Source organism: Apodemus sylvaticus, chromosome 5 (genome assembly GCF_947179515.1).
Source record: "Apodemus sylvaticus chromosome 5, mApoSyl1.1, whole genome shotgun sequence".
NCBI lineage: Eukaryota > Metazoa > Chordata > Mammalia > Rodentia > Muridae > Apodemus > Apodemus sylvaticus.
The window spans coordinates 161,467,750-161,483,729 of record NC_067476.1 but is presented as its reverse complement, the minus strand read 5'-3'; the positions used below and the strand labels follow the sequence as shown (position 1 = coordinate 161,483,729).

The 15,980-nt window shown below is 46.2% G+C and overlaps 1 protein-coding gene across 1 annotated transcript in view; it reads right to left on the bottom strand.

Moving 5' to 3' along the window:
• Window positions 1-302: 302 nt before the first annotated feature.
• The window catches only part of Phactr3 (phosphatase and actin regulator 3), a 197,198-nt gene continuing 181,520 nt past the window's right edge, over window positions 303-15,980 (bottom strand). Inside the window, exons 9-12 of the mRNA XM_052181740.1 lie at window positions 6,193-6,248; window positions 2,731-2,792; window positions 1,392-1,532; window positions 303-383 (exon numbers count right to left, since the gene is read on the bottom strand). Coding sequence (XP_052037700.1) covers window positions 303-383; window positions 1,392-1,532; window positions 2,731-2,792; window positions 6,193-6,248 — 340 coding nt within the window. The remainder of the gene's footprint in view (window positions 384-1,391; window positions 1,533-2,730; window positions 2,793-6,192; window positions 6,249-15,980) is intronic.

Sequence of the window (15,980 nt, the reverse complement as noted above, 5' to 3'; positions counted from 1 at the left end):
ACCTTATGGTTTGGTGGAAAATGGCTTGTGTTAGAGGTTAATGTCAATATAGATAGATAATGGAGAGTGATTTTGCAGCAATCTAGATGTAGTTGTAAATTCTATAAATTATTTTAAATATTGGAATTAAGTACCTAAGAAAAACTTGAGTTGAGACCAATTTTCTTAAACATGACAACTGTATACTATCATAGGTATCCCCTCTCACCACCAATCCCTACTTAATAATATTTTTCTGAAGAGGTACCAAATGTAAACCTTCTTGTGGCTAGACTCATCATGAAATTCATGCAACAGAAAGCTCACCTTGTCAAGTGCTTGCTGGATGCATGTACCTCCATTTCGTTACTTTTATACTCATTTAATTCTTTACGAATTGCTGCCTGAGATTTAAAAAGGATAGGTTTTCAAGTCAAATTATCACCTTTATATACTGTCAACCATCAATATGTGCTGACACTGTGGTCAAAAATCAGAAAGTAATTACACTGTTGTGTTGTAGTGGGGCAGACAACCCTTCCTGCACTAGCAGGTGAACCTAGCACAGACTTGGGAACCAGTTTATAGTAAGATACGTGCTTTGGCTCTCTCAGGATTGTGCTATCAGAAAACCTATGTCATTGGAACTTTTAAACATATAGTTCAGTTTTGTGCTATGACGGAAGTAGAGTGGGCATCTTTTTAGGGCCTCTAGTCTTGCCTCTTTTAGCTTCTCTAAACATGCTATCATACCTGGCTCTCATATGAGCCCTTCAAAGTCCAAGAGACAAGAATATATATTGTAAACATAGAAAACCTTCTATATTCAGATAACAATAGCTGCTAAAGATATTCTTTCCCTTTGATCATCTAAGCATGTCCAACTCTATTATAACAGCATTTCTCCAGTTTGATGCATATTCTTAGAAACATTCACAGTTCTTGTAGAGCAAATAACTGAGTGATTTATAAATTTTCTCTTCCAAGAAAAATATTCTGAAAGATTCCTTCACACTTCTAGTCTTATGTCCTCCTAGATGATAGCATTTGACCATGGATGGTCACTTACCATGTGCTTGGGTCATTTGATTTTCTTTATACCATCTGTACCAAATTTTGCTGTTTACACATCTATGGTAATTGGAAATTGGCATTTCTTAGGGGGATCCTCATACACTTTGTGATGTCCACCCACTGAATATGGTAGACACCATTTGCATTGACAACCCCAAATGTCTTATGATACTGCCAAATGTCTTTCAGATCAGAACTGTCCCCTAGCTCAAGTTAATCCTAAATTATCTTCATGAAATCACAGTGTAGGGCATAATTTACCTAGTGGTTCACATTGTCTAAGAGAGCCCAGCTTAATCATAAGATATAATACCCCAACCCACACAGAAGCAGTATACCTTATCTGCTGCTGACAGTCTTGTCCAGGGCTTGTCTGCCCTCCTGTCATAGTCCTGTGCTCTTGCTACTTCCACATAGTCACTGAAACGGATCAGAATTTTTCTGTCTCTCAATTCATCAACAGTGGGTCTCTGGTTAAGCTAAAATAAAAGATGATTATAGTTAGATATCATATGCCTCAGTTGTTTTCTTATAGTAAACAGTATATAATAATCTATAAACAGCTGTACTTGTGAGTTACCATGAATATTCTCTAGTGTGCTTTCAGAATGCATCAAATAATCCTCGCATAATCTCTTTCTTCCAACATCCACCAGTCCTGACAGAGCTCATGGTCAAGGAGTGGTTGATGGAGTCGCTGAGTAAATTGCATGTGGTCAGCAGTCTGTTATGCTAACCTCCACTCTCCTGAAGAGCTGGAAGGCTGTTGTGTTAGCTCCAAGATCAACAAATCACGAGCTTTTCTTGAGAGTTATCCAGAGAGTGGACATGATCAGGAGGAAAGGTAGACTTAGGCACCTGGAGTTACTTCCTAGACTAGCCATTGTAAATCTAACAAATGCAGAATGGAGACCAAACAGACCGCTATTCCATAGAAGCAAGCAACAGAAACCTGCAGTCTATAATCAAGAAACAAGATACATCGAAGGCAACTAAGAATGACAAGTCTGACAAGTATGTGTTTTTTAGTGTTAAAAAAATGCTCAGTTGCCTCCTGCAGAGGGATTGTAAGTGCTACTTAGGTTTTACTGCCTTCCCAATGGATTGCTATTAGGGCCTCACTACTCAGTTCCATTAGACACTAGCATATGTATAAAAGGCACTGCTCTTGGAGCAACTGACCACATGTTGCCTGGAGAAAAGCATACAAAGTCACAGTATGCTTTACACTATCTCTTCCAAACAGGTGCAGAAGCTTTCTCTAGTCCACATCTACTTACAAAATAAAATGCTTTGATTATAATCCTGTGCAGACGAGTTTTGTCAGTTTGACATAAGTTACAGTCATCTGAGAAGAGAGAATGCCAATTGAGGAATTTCCTCCATCTTTTTGGCCTGTGAATATGCCTGTGTGGACATTTTCTTGATGATTGGTTGAGGAGGGAGGGCCCAGCTCACTGTAGGTGGTGCCACCCCAGGGCTACTATTCCTGGGTTGTATAAAACAATCTGAGCAAGCCATAAAACAACATTTTTTCATGGTCTCTGCATTAGCTCCTGACTCAGTTTCCCTCACTGATGTACTAGGACTTGGAAGTATAAGCAAGTAAACCCTCCCCTCCCTGTGTTTCTTTTTGTCATGTGTTTAACACAGCAATAACACAAACTAGGACAGCACCTTTCTTGTTAGTCTTTGCTTGATTTCTCTCCTTTCCTCTTGCTCGGTCTGATCATTCCTTTCTGTGAAAGAAAAATAGAAGCAAGTTAAGCATTTATTGTTACAAAAGCAAGTACTAGCTTTCTTAGGGCCCCTTTACAGATGACACGTTTTGACATATCAGTTTATGTGTTTACAATTACTTTCCCAAAAGCTTCTCAGGACTTGCTGGCCTGAGCTGTTACACACGACCATCTTTTTCCTCTGCCCTATACAGTAGAAGTTATGTTTTTCGCTACTGCTTGCTTCTGTGGAATAGTTGTCTGTTGGTCTCCATGGCACTTAAATATCTCATCTGTATATTTATACACAGGAAAACATGGAACACACAGTTCCAATAGCACAAGAATCAAGTAGGTGTTCAGCTCCGAGTAGTACTGTTGTCACAGTTTGTCTTCTATATTTCCATTTTACAAATGTGTAAAATGGAACTTTTAGACAACTACCTCAAAAAATGAACTATATTTATTCTAACTATGGGCAACATAATATCAAATATGGACATACCTACAACCCATGTGTTTTTCCATTGTTGAAGTATACATATATGTGACTACCTTCTAAGGGGCCAACAGCCCTCAGAATTGGCCTTGCCTCATAGGTTGTATTCATGCTATACTTGGCAAGTAAATGTAGGCCAGCATGTTGAAATACTATAGTAATGTAAGCCTGGCCCAGGGGTGCAGAGAGAAGAAAGAATGCAGTCCTATTTCTGGCATTCTAGGTGCTAAATAAAGCCTCAAGGCCCCAGCCTTAACAGAACTCCTGCCTAAGAAATAGATCCCACCCACCAGCACACAGAACAGCAACACAGCCATGTTTGGGGAAGGAAAACCCTGCAACCTACACCTAATATAATTTTACATTCTATGCTTTTATATAAATGGTATGTTTCAAACACTAGTGTATTGGGGGAACTGGGTATGTGGATGTTTAATACATCTTAGTATGCTTTTCAATAGACTTATTTTAAAAGATATTAGACTAGAGAATTTTAGGGAAAAACACAGTAACATCATATGCTTTGTTCTTCAGACATATGTTGTAATTAAAAAAAAAATGCATCGCTGTAAGCTATGGTGTCAAAATAGTGAAGCAACCAGGAAATCCTGAAAACGTCATCAGGCCAGCCCTGAGGAGCTAAGCCTATGGCATGGAAGTGTGGCATGATTTCTTACAAAGGTCCTGGACAAACCCCACATGTAGTCTCCTTGTGAAAAGACTATGGAAAAAGCAGGATTTTCCCACCCCAAACCGCCCCCCCCCCTTTTTTTGTGAAAATGCCATTACCATAGTATTAAAAAAGAAAAAAACAGTTTGGGGAAATTATTCCAGAACCTTGGATAGCTCCATGTGCCTCTTCCATGGGTATCTAGGAAAGTGTGATTGCTTCTGATGTGGTGGCTAAGAACTTGGCAGCCCAGTAGAGATGGGCCAATGTTCATGTGTTAAAAATGTCACATTTCCTCAGGGTCTTGGCTGCCTCGCTAGTAAAATGGGGATGAGAGCACGACTCTCAGATTTGTGGTAAACATTAAGAAACGCACACAGACTGAACCCAGTCATCATACTCAATTAGGCCATAAATACCTAGAATCTTGAATGTGTCAGATGCACTGACATTTCGTAATTCTCCTCTCAAAGGGGAGCAAACACAGAGTCCAGTCACAGGTGCAGCTACACATATTATGCTGCTCTGTGATATTCCATATGTGGTGGCCATATCCTTGCCACAGAAGAAAACAGAACCATACAAGTCAAGCTATGGGCTTCTCAGATCCTCCCACTCAGAACAACTAACAAAGCTTCTGAGCTAAGGATAAATCTGGCTTGCTGGCAAAGACACTGTGTTTATGATGCGTTGCCATGGCCATCCCAAGGAAAATCCACTTTCTTCAGCATGCTGAAGGTTAGTGCAGTCAGTTCCAGCTACTCACTAGTTCTACTCACATTCACTAAGCAGTCTATTTTTAAGACTCCACTGTTTATTTTAGATAGCAACAATTAGAAGCACAGGTAAAGGAACCTGGCTGCCCACATGAAAGCAAAGACACTGCTATGGAGGGGAGGAGTGGGGCCAGGTTAGTTTGAGCCATGGGGCTTCCTCTGTGTGCCAACAGCACACCTGGAGTATGTCCTAAATCTGGAACATCCCTTGGTGAAGCATAGACCATAATTTTGAATAGTATCAGTGACATAAGTTTGAATTTTACATAAGTAGCTTTATATTTTAATATCTAAACATTTGCTAACTAAAATGGCTTGACTGCTGTTGACTTGATCAAGTATGTCTATGCCACAGAACAACAGCACCACATAAGTTTAAAGAAAGAATTCTTTGTATGTGTGTATGTTATTTCTGTCTTTGTTCATTTCCAAGCTTATTCTTTGTTTAATTTTCAAGACTCTAATTCATGAATAGTTAAGTACAATGGCCAAGTGTAGGCTTCCAAAAGAAGCTTTAACTATAGAAAAAATCCTACCATTTTCTTTAAGAAAGAATTCTTAATCTTAGGATTTTTTCCAGTAGTCTACACAAGAGGGGCTAGGTAGCTTTAAAGCTAAGGACAGTATTGAAGCTAAGACAGGAAAGGAATAGGTTTACTTGCATGTTCAGATCAAGACTCTCTAGCCTCTCTGATAGAACCAGGTCAGTCTTGGCACTGTTACAACTTTGAAAAAGATGATCACAAACAAAGAACACTCAGGCAAGAGGAGTATGCAACACACAGCAAGAGGACAAAGCTTAAGAGCACACTAATGTATTGACCCAAAGACAAACACATTTTGTGGAAAATACTTTAAAAAACTATTAGACAGGCACTACTCAGGGTTCACCTGAGGGTTGGCTACCTTCCATCATCCAAGACCATGAAACTTCCATATAGTGTACATTATTGCTGGACACCTGGGCTCAGCACACTACAGATACACACCTAATTGGGGAAACGAGGCCAGGTGTACAGAGGGTGCTGGAACCCAAAGTTCTGAGCCACAGAAGTTCCCCTGCTTCAGGGAGCTAGCTGTTTATTTCTCCTAGGTGGAACAAGTGAGGGGTGCACCCAGAAATTCCTGACTTGGTCTGTAATTCGTAATGTCCATAGGACTCCCACTGCAAACTCCCTAGAGGCTCTGCTTAGCACCCAACACTCACAGGGTTAATGATTCATTTACCTTGAGTCAACAGGTCCAGCTAATAAATCTGAAGATAAGAGTGTCTTTAATTATGCTAGGAAGAGAGCTATTTTCATTTCATTTTAGAAGGAGCTTTCTGAAAAGCACTTTAAGGCTTTTCTTTCAGAATCTCCTAGCTGTTGAGATTAAAGGAACCTGCAGAGCTGGGCTGGGCTGTGAGAGCTCAGATTGCTGCAGCAGCCATAGCACACGTGAGGGAAACCTCTAGAGGAATCGCCTGCTACTCACGTTTCAGGATATTTCTTCTCTCCAGTTCCTCCACGGCCGGTCTCTGGCTCAGCCGTCTGCGGAAAAACACTAAGATTATGTTTTGCACCATGGTGGCTGCCTGGAAGTTCTACCCAAGTCTGTGCAGTGAGAGGTGCCTGGCATACACCCCTGAAGTTCAGGATCACCTTCCAAAGGGTAGAAAAGAGTGGACCACTAGAGCCTCTTGCTGGCAAAATCAAGTCAGACTTCCATGTGGGAGGGATAGCCAGTCCACAGAGCCAGTGCTGAGGAAGTCCTTGCTCCACTCCACATCATCACCTGCTCCCTGCCTGGTGTGTACACTTCACCCAGCCACATGCATGCTTAAGCGGTGCAGAGATTCATTCAGGAAAATCTTCTTCTTGCCCACTAGCTTAGGAAGAAGCAGGCAGCCCCACTGCTGGGGCTCAGGCTTCTGGTTGCAGCCATGCCCCCAGATCCTTGCTTCCAGGCATCAGCTCCATCCTCCATCCTCAGGACCAGGATCAGCCCAAGTTGCCTGCCAGGCTGAGAGGAGCCTCCTCTGCCCTGCCCCACCCAGGGGGAGTGTCTAGGGCCAGCTGAGGGGCCTTGCCTCCTGTCAGTGAGCACACAGCTCTAACACCAATGACAGTTGGGGATCTCCCAGCTAACTGGGAAGGGAGCTGCCCACGCACGCGCGCCTCCCGCCTTCCTTTTCCCTCCTCCCTCCTCCCTCCTCCCCTCTCTCCCTCCAGCAACTCAGATGAGTGTGCCAGTGTGCAGTGTGAAGACAAATTACTATTTCCTTTTCAGAAGGTCTCTGGCTCATAGAATTGGAGGACGCAGCCCAAAAAATAAAACATCAGAACTCCACCAAACATAAACAAAGGGCTTGTCAGGAGAGGGAGGCACAATTAGACAAAATCAATGCCAAGCTCCAATTATTTCTATCTAAAATAATGGCCTTGGGCTGAAGCCAGAAGCCTTCCTACTTCCGGATCTTCAGCCACTATAGAGAGGCTGAGGCACTGAATTCTCAGAGTCAGGGGCTATAACACTGTGCCCCTGTAAAAATGCTGTCTCCAGAAATATGTGTCTATTTATAACCCCTGTCCCAGCACAAAGCCTGGGGTGGGGCATGTCTGCTCCACACCTCCCTCTGCACTGAAGCACAAGTTTGCTTTGGCCTCCCCAGAGCCTCGTCTGCCAGCTCTTTCAGGGTAGGGGTGGCCTCCACCCGACTTCTAATGTTCCCTGAGATTTGAACCTGGACTCTGACAACTTCTGGCAAGCAGCCAGAGTCAAGCATTTCCCCCATCTATCCTAGGTAATGCCTGCCAAAGGTGGCCCTTGCTCCCTACCACTATGGCCCTAAACCCTCTCAAATGACCATGGACTACCAGCTATGCATCATGTAATGTTCTAAGCCTCGTGAACACATTGCTGAGCCTGGGAGGTTTGGGAGAGCTAGAGAGAAAGAAAAAGAGAAAGAAAAGAAAGAAAGAAAAAGAAAGAAAAAGGAAGGAAGGAAGAAAGAAAGAAAGGAAAGAAAGGAAAGAAAGAAAGAAAGAAAGAAAGAAAGAAAGAAAGAAAGAAAGAAAGAAAGAAAGAAAGAAAGAAAGAAAGAAAGAAAGAAAGAGTAAGAAAGAAAGAAAGAAAGAAAAAGAAAAAGGGCAGATGAACAACAACAACAACAACAACAAAAAAAACCAGATTCACCAGCCATTTCATAGCAGCCTAGACATAGACTAAATGAATCGAGGGATAAGGGACGGAGCAAGGCAGGGGAACCTGGAGACGGTACAGTTGCACTGAAACCCTGGTGACAAGAAGGGGTCAGCTATAAGAGATTACACTCTTTATAGAATCTTTCCTAACTTTTCATTTGCTGGGATTGAAGACCAAGGGAGGAAATAGAGATTACATGACAATCTGCTGGAGTTAAGCCCACGAGGTCTTGGAGGACATGTTTGTGAGCAGACTATCTTGTGGGAAGTATAGAGGCAAAGATGGTTCTGGGGCTGGGAGATGATATAAGGTGTTCTCCCGATCAGTCTGCTCAAGAAGCACTGCACTGACAGGGGTTGTTCAAGCAAGTTATGGCATTATAGACTATGGCAGGATGGAAGAAGATGGGCTTCGGAAAAAGGAGGGCCAACTCTGGTGGTCAGAGATTGGGATACATCATTTCCTGGCTGAGTATATGTAGGCAGGGCACTTGGCTTTTCTGAGCCCTACTTCTCACACACAATGAAGACTAAACAGATCTTCAAAGAGTTGTAGAGACTGAGTCAATGTAAAATGGTGCTTCGTAACATTTGCTTGGAATTCAGAAATCTCTCAAGAATTCACACCACCTCAAGGATGGCCATACCCAAGGGCTGTAAGGTCATGATGGCTGTGGCCAAGGCTACACAGTCAGGATGACTGGCCAAGAGTTGTAAAGGTCAGAATGGCAATGGATGAGGCTTTATGGTCCTTGTGAATCAGGATTCAGGTTGTCAGTGCATACCTTCTCTGACATTTGTAAGTAAATATTTTCTTCAGAAAACCAATCCTAGCAGGACTTTGTTCCCTAAAACCTGATTACTTGTGTTACTTGTGTGAAGTGGGCACCTGGGTCAGGTACTTCCTCCTCATCCCAAATGGCATTCTTCAAGTCTACTACCTAGCAGAAGACAGAGACCATAGGGACTTAATGCATTGGCTTGGGCCTGGCAACAGTCCAACTGCCCAGATCTCCTCTCTTTACCCGTGTCTAGTACCCACCAATGACTACAGTCAGCTGTGCCAAGGCAGCTGAATTGCCACAAAGTCCCTTACATGGCTATTCTCAGACTCTCTCAGGACCAAGCACATCTGGCTCTGGCTAGCTGCAGGCCCATCTGCCAAGCCAGGCCTGGGAGGCCAGACTCTTCTTCCCACACTGCTGTACCCACGAGATAACATGTGGAAAAACTCGCCTCTAAGTCAGGTGAACACAGCAAGTATGAGCAGCACATTGCTTTCGTTTTGATCATTTGTAGTAACTGCAACCTCTGTTGTTATTAGCTTCTCAGTATTTACAAAATTAGATGGAAGCATTTTATTTTTAACTAGCATGTACTGCCCAAGCCAGTTACAAAACCCTGGAAAGAGATGGTTCATAGAGATACTTGACTAACTCAGCTCTGCCCTGGCCACTGGCTACCAGGGTCCATGTTCTCCCCATCCTGGGCCTGTACTGTGTGATCCCTTGCATTAGCAACTTACAGGGTTTAGAGGATCAGCACAGACCAAGTGCAGGTAGACATCAGCATTATGGCTATTGTCCTCCACTGTGTAGAACCAGGGTGTCCACTCTGCTTGGACCCATAGGAAGGGCTATTGTGTCAGACACTTGGGTTCCCTCTCTTAGACATACTCTTTATCAGATTTCCACCCTCTACCTCAGACACACTTTCTTCCCTCATATATGCCATCCTCCATCAGACATGCCCTCCTCCATCAAACATGCCTTCCTCCCCAAGGTACTCAGATACTCCTCCATCCTCCTTCCTCCCCCACAGATCCACACCATGCTCCAGCACACTTCCCTCCTCTAACACACATAGACACAGACATAAACACAGAGACAGAGACATACCAACTGCTATCATTTCCATGACTGCAGGGCAGAAGGCACATGTGGAGTTCATGCTGGTGTCCTTCAGCCCTGCCTGCCCCACCCCAGCTCCCAAGCACCCCGGCACTGGCTTGTCTGCTTACTCTCAGATACCTGTAGTCCAGCTGCTGCCTTTCTGCTCACCCGCAGCCTTGGACCATACAGCGTATCTGCCAAGAGCCACTGTCCTCTCCCAAGGTACCTTTCCACTATCCTGTGAGTTCCCTAGAGATGCGAGCTTGAGGTGACTCCAGACATTGTCCTGGCTCTGGTCGGTAAAGGCCTCCAGCAGGAATGGGCCATTTCTGTGCTAACTTCTGCAGCCTGGAAGCAAGGGCCTCAGCCTGTTTGCACATAATGGCTATGGTCACTGAGTTGTGCAGGACTCTGTGTGTATAAGTTCCTGTGGAGGCCTCTGACCCTGCTTAGGGGTTCCACTTGTCAGGTGAACCCCCAGACTAAGCCAGAGAGAAATGCTATCATAAGCTTCTCCAGACAGCCTGGCCAGGGGCCCTATTCACCTTTAGTAGGATGCTGGGACCCAAAGCTAAGACTAAGGCTGTCCCAGAAGAAGGTCTTGATGTAGGACAGACTGGGCTTAACTATGCTGGGGAGGAAAAGCTGGTTGAGGTAGAGTAGGTCAATGCTGGGAGCTGACAAGGAGGTACAGTCTAGCTGCCATTTCTGGCCCCACAGCGCATGCCTTTTTAGACTGACACTGCAGAGCTCCTGTGAGGACAACACTTGGAACAGCTCAGCCCATAATAGTCAAGATGCAGAATCATCTGTGGTATCCTTTGATATGGACAGAAAAAAATGTGATCTGTAGAGAGATGGTCCAGTCTGTGAAGCACTTGCTGTACAACATGAGGATATGCTCCCCAGCAACCGGGTAAAATGCTAGGTGTGGTCAGTGCATGCCTGTAATCCCAGCCCTGGGGAGGTGGTGACATGAGGGTACCTAGAATACTTTGTGAACTTCAAGCAATGTGGATGAACATCTCAAGAGATGAGTGTTCTATCCAAGGTTGTCCTCTGACCTGCACACGCAAGAACACACAAATGCACAGTAGAAGGGAAATTTATAATATATATACATATACATATACATAATTGAATACTATTCCACTATAAAGAAACCAAAGTCCTCTAGAAGGATGTAGAGATCACTGTGTTTGGTTAATGAGGCAGACACAGTAAGATACCCTGATCTCACTCATACATGCAAACTACACCTGAGTTGCAGAACCAGAGTGTAGACTGGAGTGATTGCTGCCTTGGGATAAAGCCACAGTCATCATGAAGGAATAAACACTAGCATCCTGTCTAGTGGACAGGATAGAGAACAGTGGACAATAGCATTTGTAATTCCAAATCACCAGGAAGGATGATTCTGGATGCTCTTTTCACACACACACACACACACACACACACACACACACACACACAAATTACAGAGCAAGCCTCAGAGATGACTGTGGCCCTCACCCCCAGCCATAACATCTCAGGCCAACCCCTGGAGGAGTCCTTCTCTGAGCCTCACGGCGCTATGCAGAGAGCACGCAGCACACGTGTGCCTGCCATCTGTCTGCTGCAGCCATGTTTCTACTTGTCCCTCCTCTCCACACAGTTCCCCTGTGATACCTTCCCCAGGTTGCTGTGTCCAAGCCTTAATCTACCTGTGATCCTAATTCATACACCATGTCCCTCTCTGGCCAATGGCCTCCCTTCTCCTTAGCTCTAAGCTCTCTGGTTATCCTCTGCTCAGATAAACTTGCGGCTTCCATGACTCTCACCCACCCTCCTGTACAAGAAGGGCCTTGGTCTAAGGCAGAGACAGGAGTAAATGCATTTGAAAGCCCTGTGATACTGATAAGGTACCTATTCCCTTTGATGTTTGGTTTTTCTTCTGAGCAGTGGGCAAATGCTACACCCATGTCTCAGGTTCCCCATCAGGACCAGCAGAGACAGAAGCACAAGGCAGCACACATCAGGCCCTTGGAGGACAGTCTCTAAGTCCTCCTTGGCATATGGTCTTAGCTACCCGGTGCTCCTGGCCAGATGATTGCAGGTCCACAGGAAATTTTGAGAAGCCTGAGGCATGGCACAGCGGGCCTGGCTTAAGAAGGGACACAGAATCAGTTCATGCAGCTACCAGTGGTGTCCTCCAGACAAAGACTCTACTCGGGGTTTCCTACTAGATCAACTAAGCGTTGGACCAACATTGTGAGGTTTCTCCTCCAAGAAGCAGACACCTCCCAGACACAGGCTGCTGCTGGAGAGCTGATGGCGCTGCACCCACAGAGCCTTCAGCTATTTTGGGAGGCAATCCTACCCCACAGTCAGCCCTGAGTCACTATGAAACTGGGATTTCCCAATGAGGGTGTGCCAAACACCGCCATTCAGATCCAGAATCGGGAACGTGGAAAGTTCTTCTCACTCCTGCCTGCTGTCCTCAAAACAGGCAGGTGATGGGGCATAGACCCTGAGTCACAGATCCCTGTATGATACGACACCTGGAGAACAGAGGTCAAGAGTAGAGCAGTCTTCTCCCCACATGACAAGAGCATACAGCCATGAGGAGACCAGGACTGAGCACCCCACAGAGGTCCCAGTCCAAACCTAAAGAGGGAAGTGTGTGTTCAAATTGGGATCACACTCCCCTGAGCAGTGGATTCTTCACCAAAGGCTCACCCAGGGAGATGCTAGCTGCTAATATGTGTGTGTGTGTGTGTGTGTGTGGGGTGTGCGCGCGCACGCGCGTGCACACTGCCTACACCAGCTTTCTGGATGCAGGGGCAAATATGGACCCAGCGTCTCCATTCCCACATCCAAAGCCAGCCTCTTCTCAAACTTCTGGCTTGTTCAGTGTCCACTTCCTGTCTTAGAACTGGTTCCCACCTGGCAACTATCTGTTTCCAATTGTACTCACTCTGAGTACCCCAGGAGTCTCCACATCTGTGTGCTTGCCTAGGATCTACCAGATCCAAGCCGCCAACCTCTCACCTGAGCATAGTGGCAGCCACCCAGAGTCCCTTTCCCTTTTAGCCCCACTGTAAGCTGGCATTTATGAAACCCCATGGTGGAACTTGATCCAACTATCCTCAGCAAGGCTGGGCAGTTCATGATAATTCCTGCATCGCTTCCTGTCCCTGCTCCGTGTCCTTTGCCATGACATGGCAACAGGCTTCAGATGGGCTCCTGAGGCTGGGATGCCCAACTCCCAGCCTTCCTAGACCTACATCCCTTTGCACAGCACACTGCCACCCAGATCTACTTCCAGTAAACCTTCACGCTTACTTAAAGCATATCTGGGGCTGGAGAGAGAACACAGTAGATAAGGTTCTTGCTAGAAGCATGGGGATAGGAGTTCTGCACCTATGTAAATAAATGGGTCTCCACGTCTCATGCCTGTAATACCACCACTGGGGAGGTGGAGACTGGAAGACCTGCTGGCTAACCAGCCAAGCTGAGTCTGTGAGCTCTGAATTCATTGTAAAACCTTGTCTCAAAAATGAGGATGGAGAGAAACTGAGGAAGACACCATGGACCTTTGTCCTACACGTGCACGCACACAAACACACATGCACACACACAAAATCAATGTTATGTCATATTCAGAATACAAGGGGAAATGGGGAAATTAAGTTTCCATGAAAGAGCACACATTTTATGCAGGAGTTCAGACACAACCTCATTAGGAGATGGGGTGAGAACTGTATTGCTACACCTACACAGATATCAGGATGACATCAGCTGCTAATGCACCAGCCACAGAGGGATGCCGTCACATCTGAGCGGATGCTTCTGAAAATAACAGGCAAGATTCTTGGTAAGGCTCTGGACAGAACAAAGCTCTTTCTTCCCTCTGGTTCCAGAGCCTTTGTCTTCCAGGAAGCAGTTTACATGCTATTTCATGTTGTGTTTGTCCATGTGCCTCAGCCACACTCTTGGGAGCATTGGGAAACTTACAAAGTCAAGTGTGTGGGTGGGGGAGGCAAGTCCTCACTGCTCAGGGGCTGGCCTTTAAACTTCAGGACACTTCCTGGGGTCAGGACAAAATCCCTGGAGGAGCACCCACCACTGACCCTCCATGATCCTATCCCAGAATTCCCAGAGGCCCCAAGGATGGCTGGTCTGCCAATGGCTGCTCTGCATCTCTGCCTCCACTGGTACTTTTCTGCATCTACAGTGAGGAGTGTTGACAACAGAGTGTGGAAGGGTTACATGAAGCCAAATACCGATGATATCATCTGTGAGGCTTCCTATTTCCCTTGTCTGGCATTGCCCCCGCACATCGTATGTGGAAAAAGGTTTTCCAGGTATCCAGGCTGCCTTCCCCTTGCAGCAGGAGCCAGAGCTCCTGGGATACTAGGACTGGGAGGGTCCTGCTTCCAATGGCCTGGCAAATAGGTACAGATCAGCAGCCAAGAGCACCTGCCTCTCTAGATGAGTCCCAGGATACCTGGGAGGCATCGACCTGGCCTTTCCTGCTCTGCTCTCCATAGTGATACAAGTACTCCTAACAGACAGACCCAAAGGGGCAATAGAGCGTCCTCCAAGAGGAGACTCTTAGGCCCTCAGACAGAATAAAGAGCTGTGTTGGAGACATGTAAAGAGGAAGGACAGGCTGCCCACCACAGGACCTAGCATGTAAGCTGCCTGTGGAAAGCTATTTCTTCTCAGGGAAGAAGAGAGAAAATCATTCTAAATGTCCCCCCTGTCACGTACCGACTCTTACTGTACTACATGGAGGAGAGCCCATGTGTCAGAAAGGGAGGGCAGGGTAGAGCGAGGATGGGTGTGAGCTGGGTTAGATGCCAAGACAGTGCTACAGCTGGTGCCGGCACAGGCCTCGCCTGTGCACACCATACATCAGTTACTAGAAAGGTGCATGGGGCATACATGGTCCCTCCTGACCTCATGCAAGGGACAAAACAATGCACCGATATGCCTAAGCTTGTCAGCAGGGTGCTACCAAGGATAATGGGCAGAGGGCAAAGGGTGGCCCACACCTGGTTGCATCCCTGCTTGTCTGGGACTCAGCCCTCTGGTCCCAGATAAGGCAGAGTCTAGCCACGAAGAACCAACACTGGTTCTACAGGAACCCAGCCCAGGGTTACCCACTCCTCAACAGGGATCTAGGAAAGAGGTCAAGTGGACATGCAGTTGGCTGGCAGAAAGCACTCCCAGGAGCTATGCCCCAGCTCTGCCTGCCCTGCCCTTCCCCACCACCTCCCACCTCCAGCTCTCTGCTGGTTCCTCCTCTGGTCCTTTTCCTTTTGGTCTGGCTGACTTACTGGCTGGTTTACTCTGTCTACCATGACGATGAAGTACAACCAGAGTGGCTGCTAAACAGCAGAAATGCATGTCTCACATTTCTGGAGCGTGGAACATCTAAACTTAGGAACCAGTGCATGGGGTATTGAGTACACTTACTCTGCTCACACATGGTGAGCCCTGGACCTTTCATAGGGAGCTGTGAGGGGCCATCTTCACTGTTAGCTTGGCTGGATTTGGAATCACCCAGGAGACACACTGCTGGGTATGTCTATGAGGATGTTTCCAGAAACTCTGAGATGGGAAGACACGCCTTGAAGGTGGGTGGCACCATCCCATGACTGCTTCCTGATTGTGGCTGTGGTGTGACCAGTTGCCTCACACTCCTGCCACCATGGCTTCCCAGCAATGGCGGCTTCCCAGCAATGGTGGGTCACACCGCTACGCTGTCAGCCAAAGCACGCCCTTTCCTTAAGTTGCTTTTTATTTATTTTTTTTAGGTGTTTTGCTTGTCACAGAAGCAACACTAATGCAGACACTGGTCCCAAGGAGACCCCTAATTATCTTCTCAAAGCTGCACTCCAAACAGCATCTCACTGGGGGGCCCGTGTGTTTGGGGGCAAACATTCAGAAACAGTGTTCACCTAGCTTGCTCCCACCTCAGGGTCTCTGGGAACGCCATTCCCTCTGTCCAGGAAACTGACTGCAGATATTTGCAAGGCTCGGAATAAGGAAGCAGAGCAGCCTTGACTACTCCTGAAAACACAATTGGCTAGTGAATGGTTACCAGCAAGAGGCATCCTGTGGGTAACCACTAGGGAAGTGCAGCTCTGGCCACATAGGCATGAGAGCCCTTCCCAGGGGTAGCTCACTGTTAATGCTT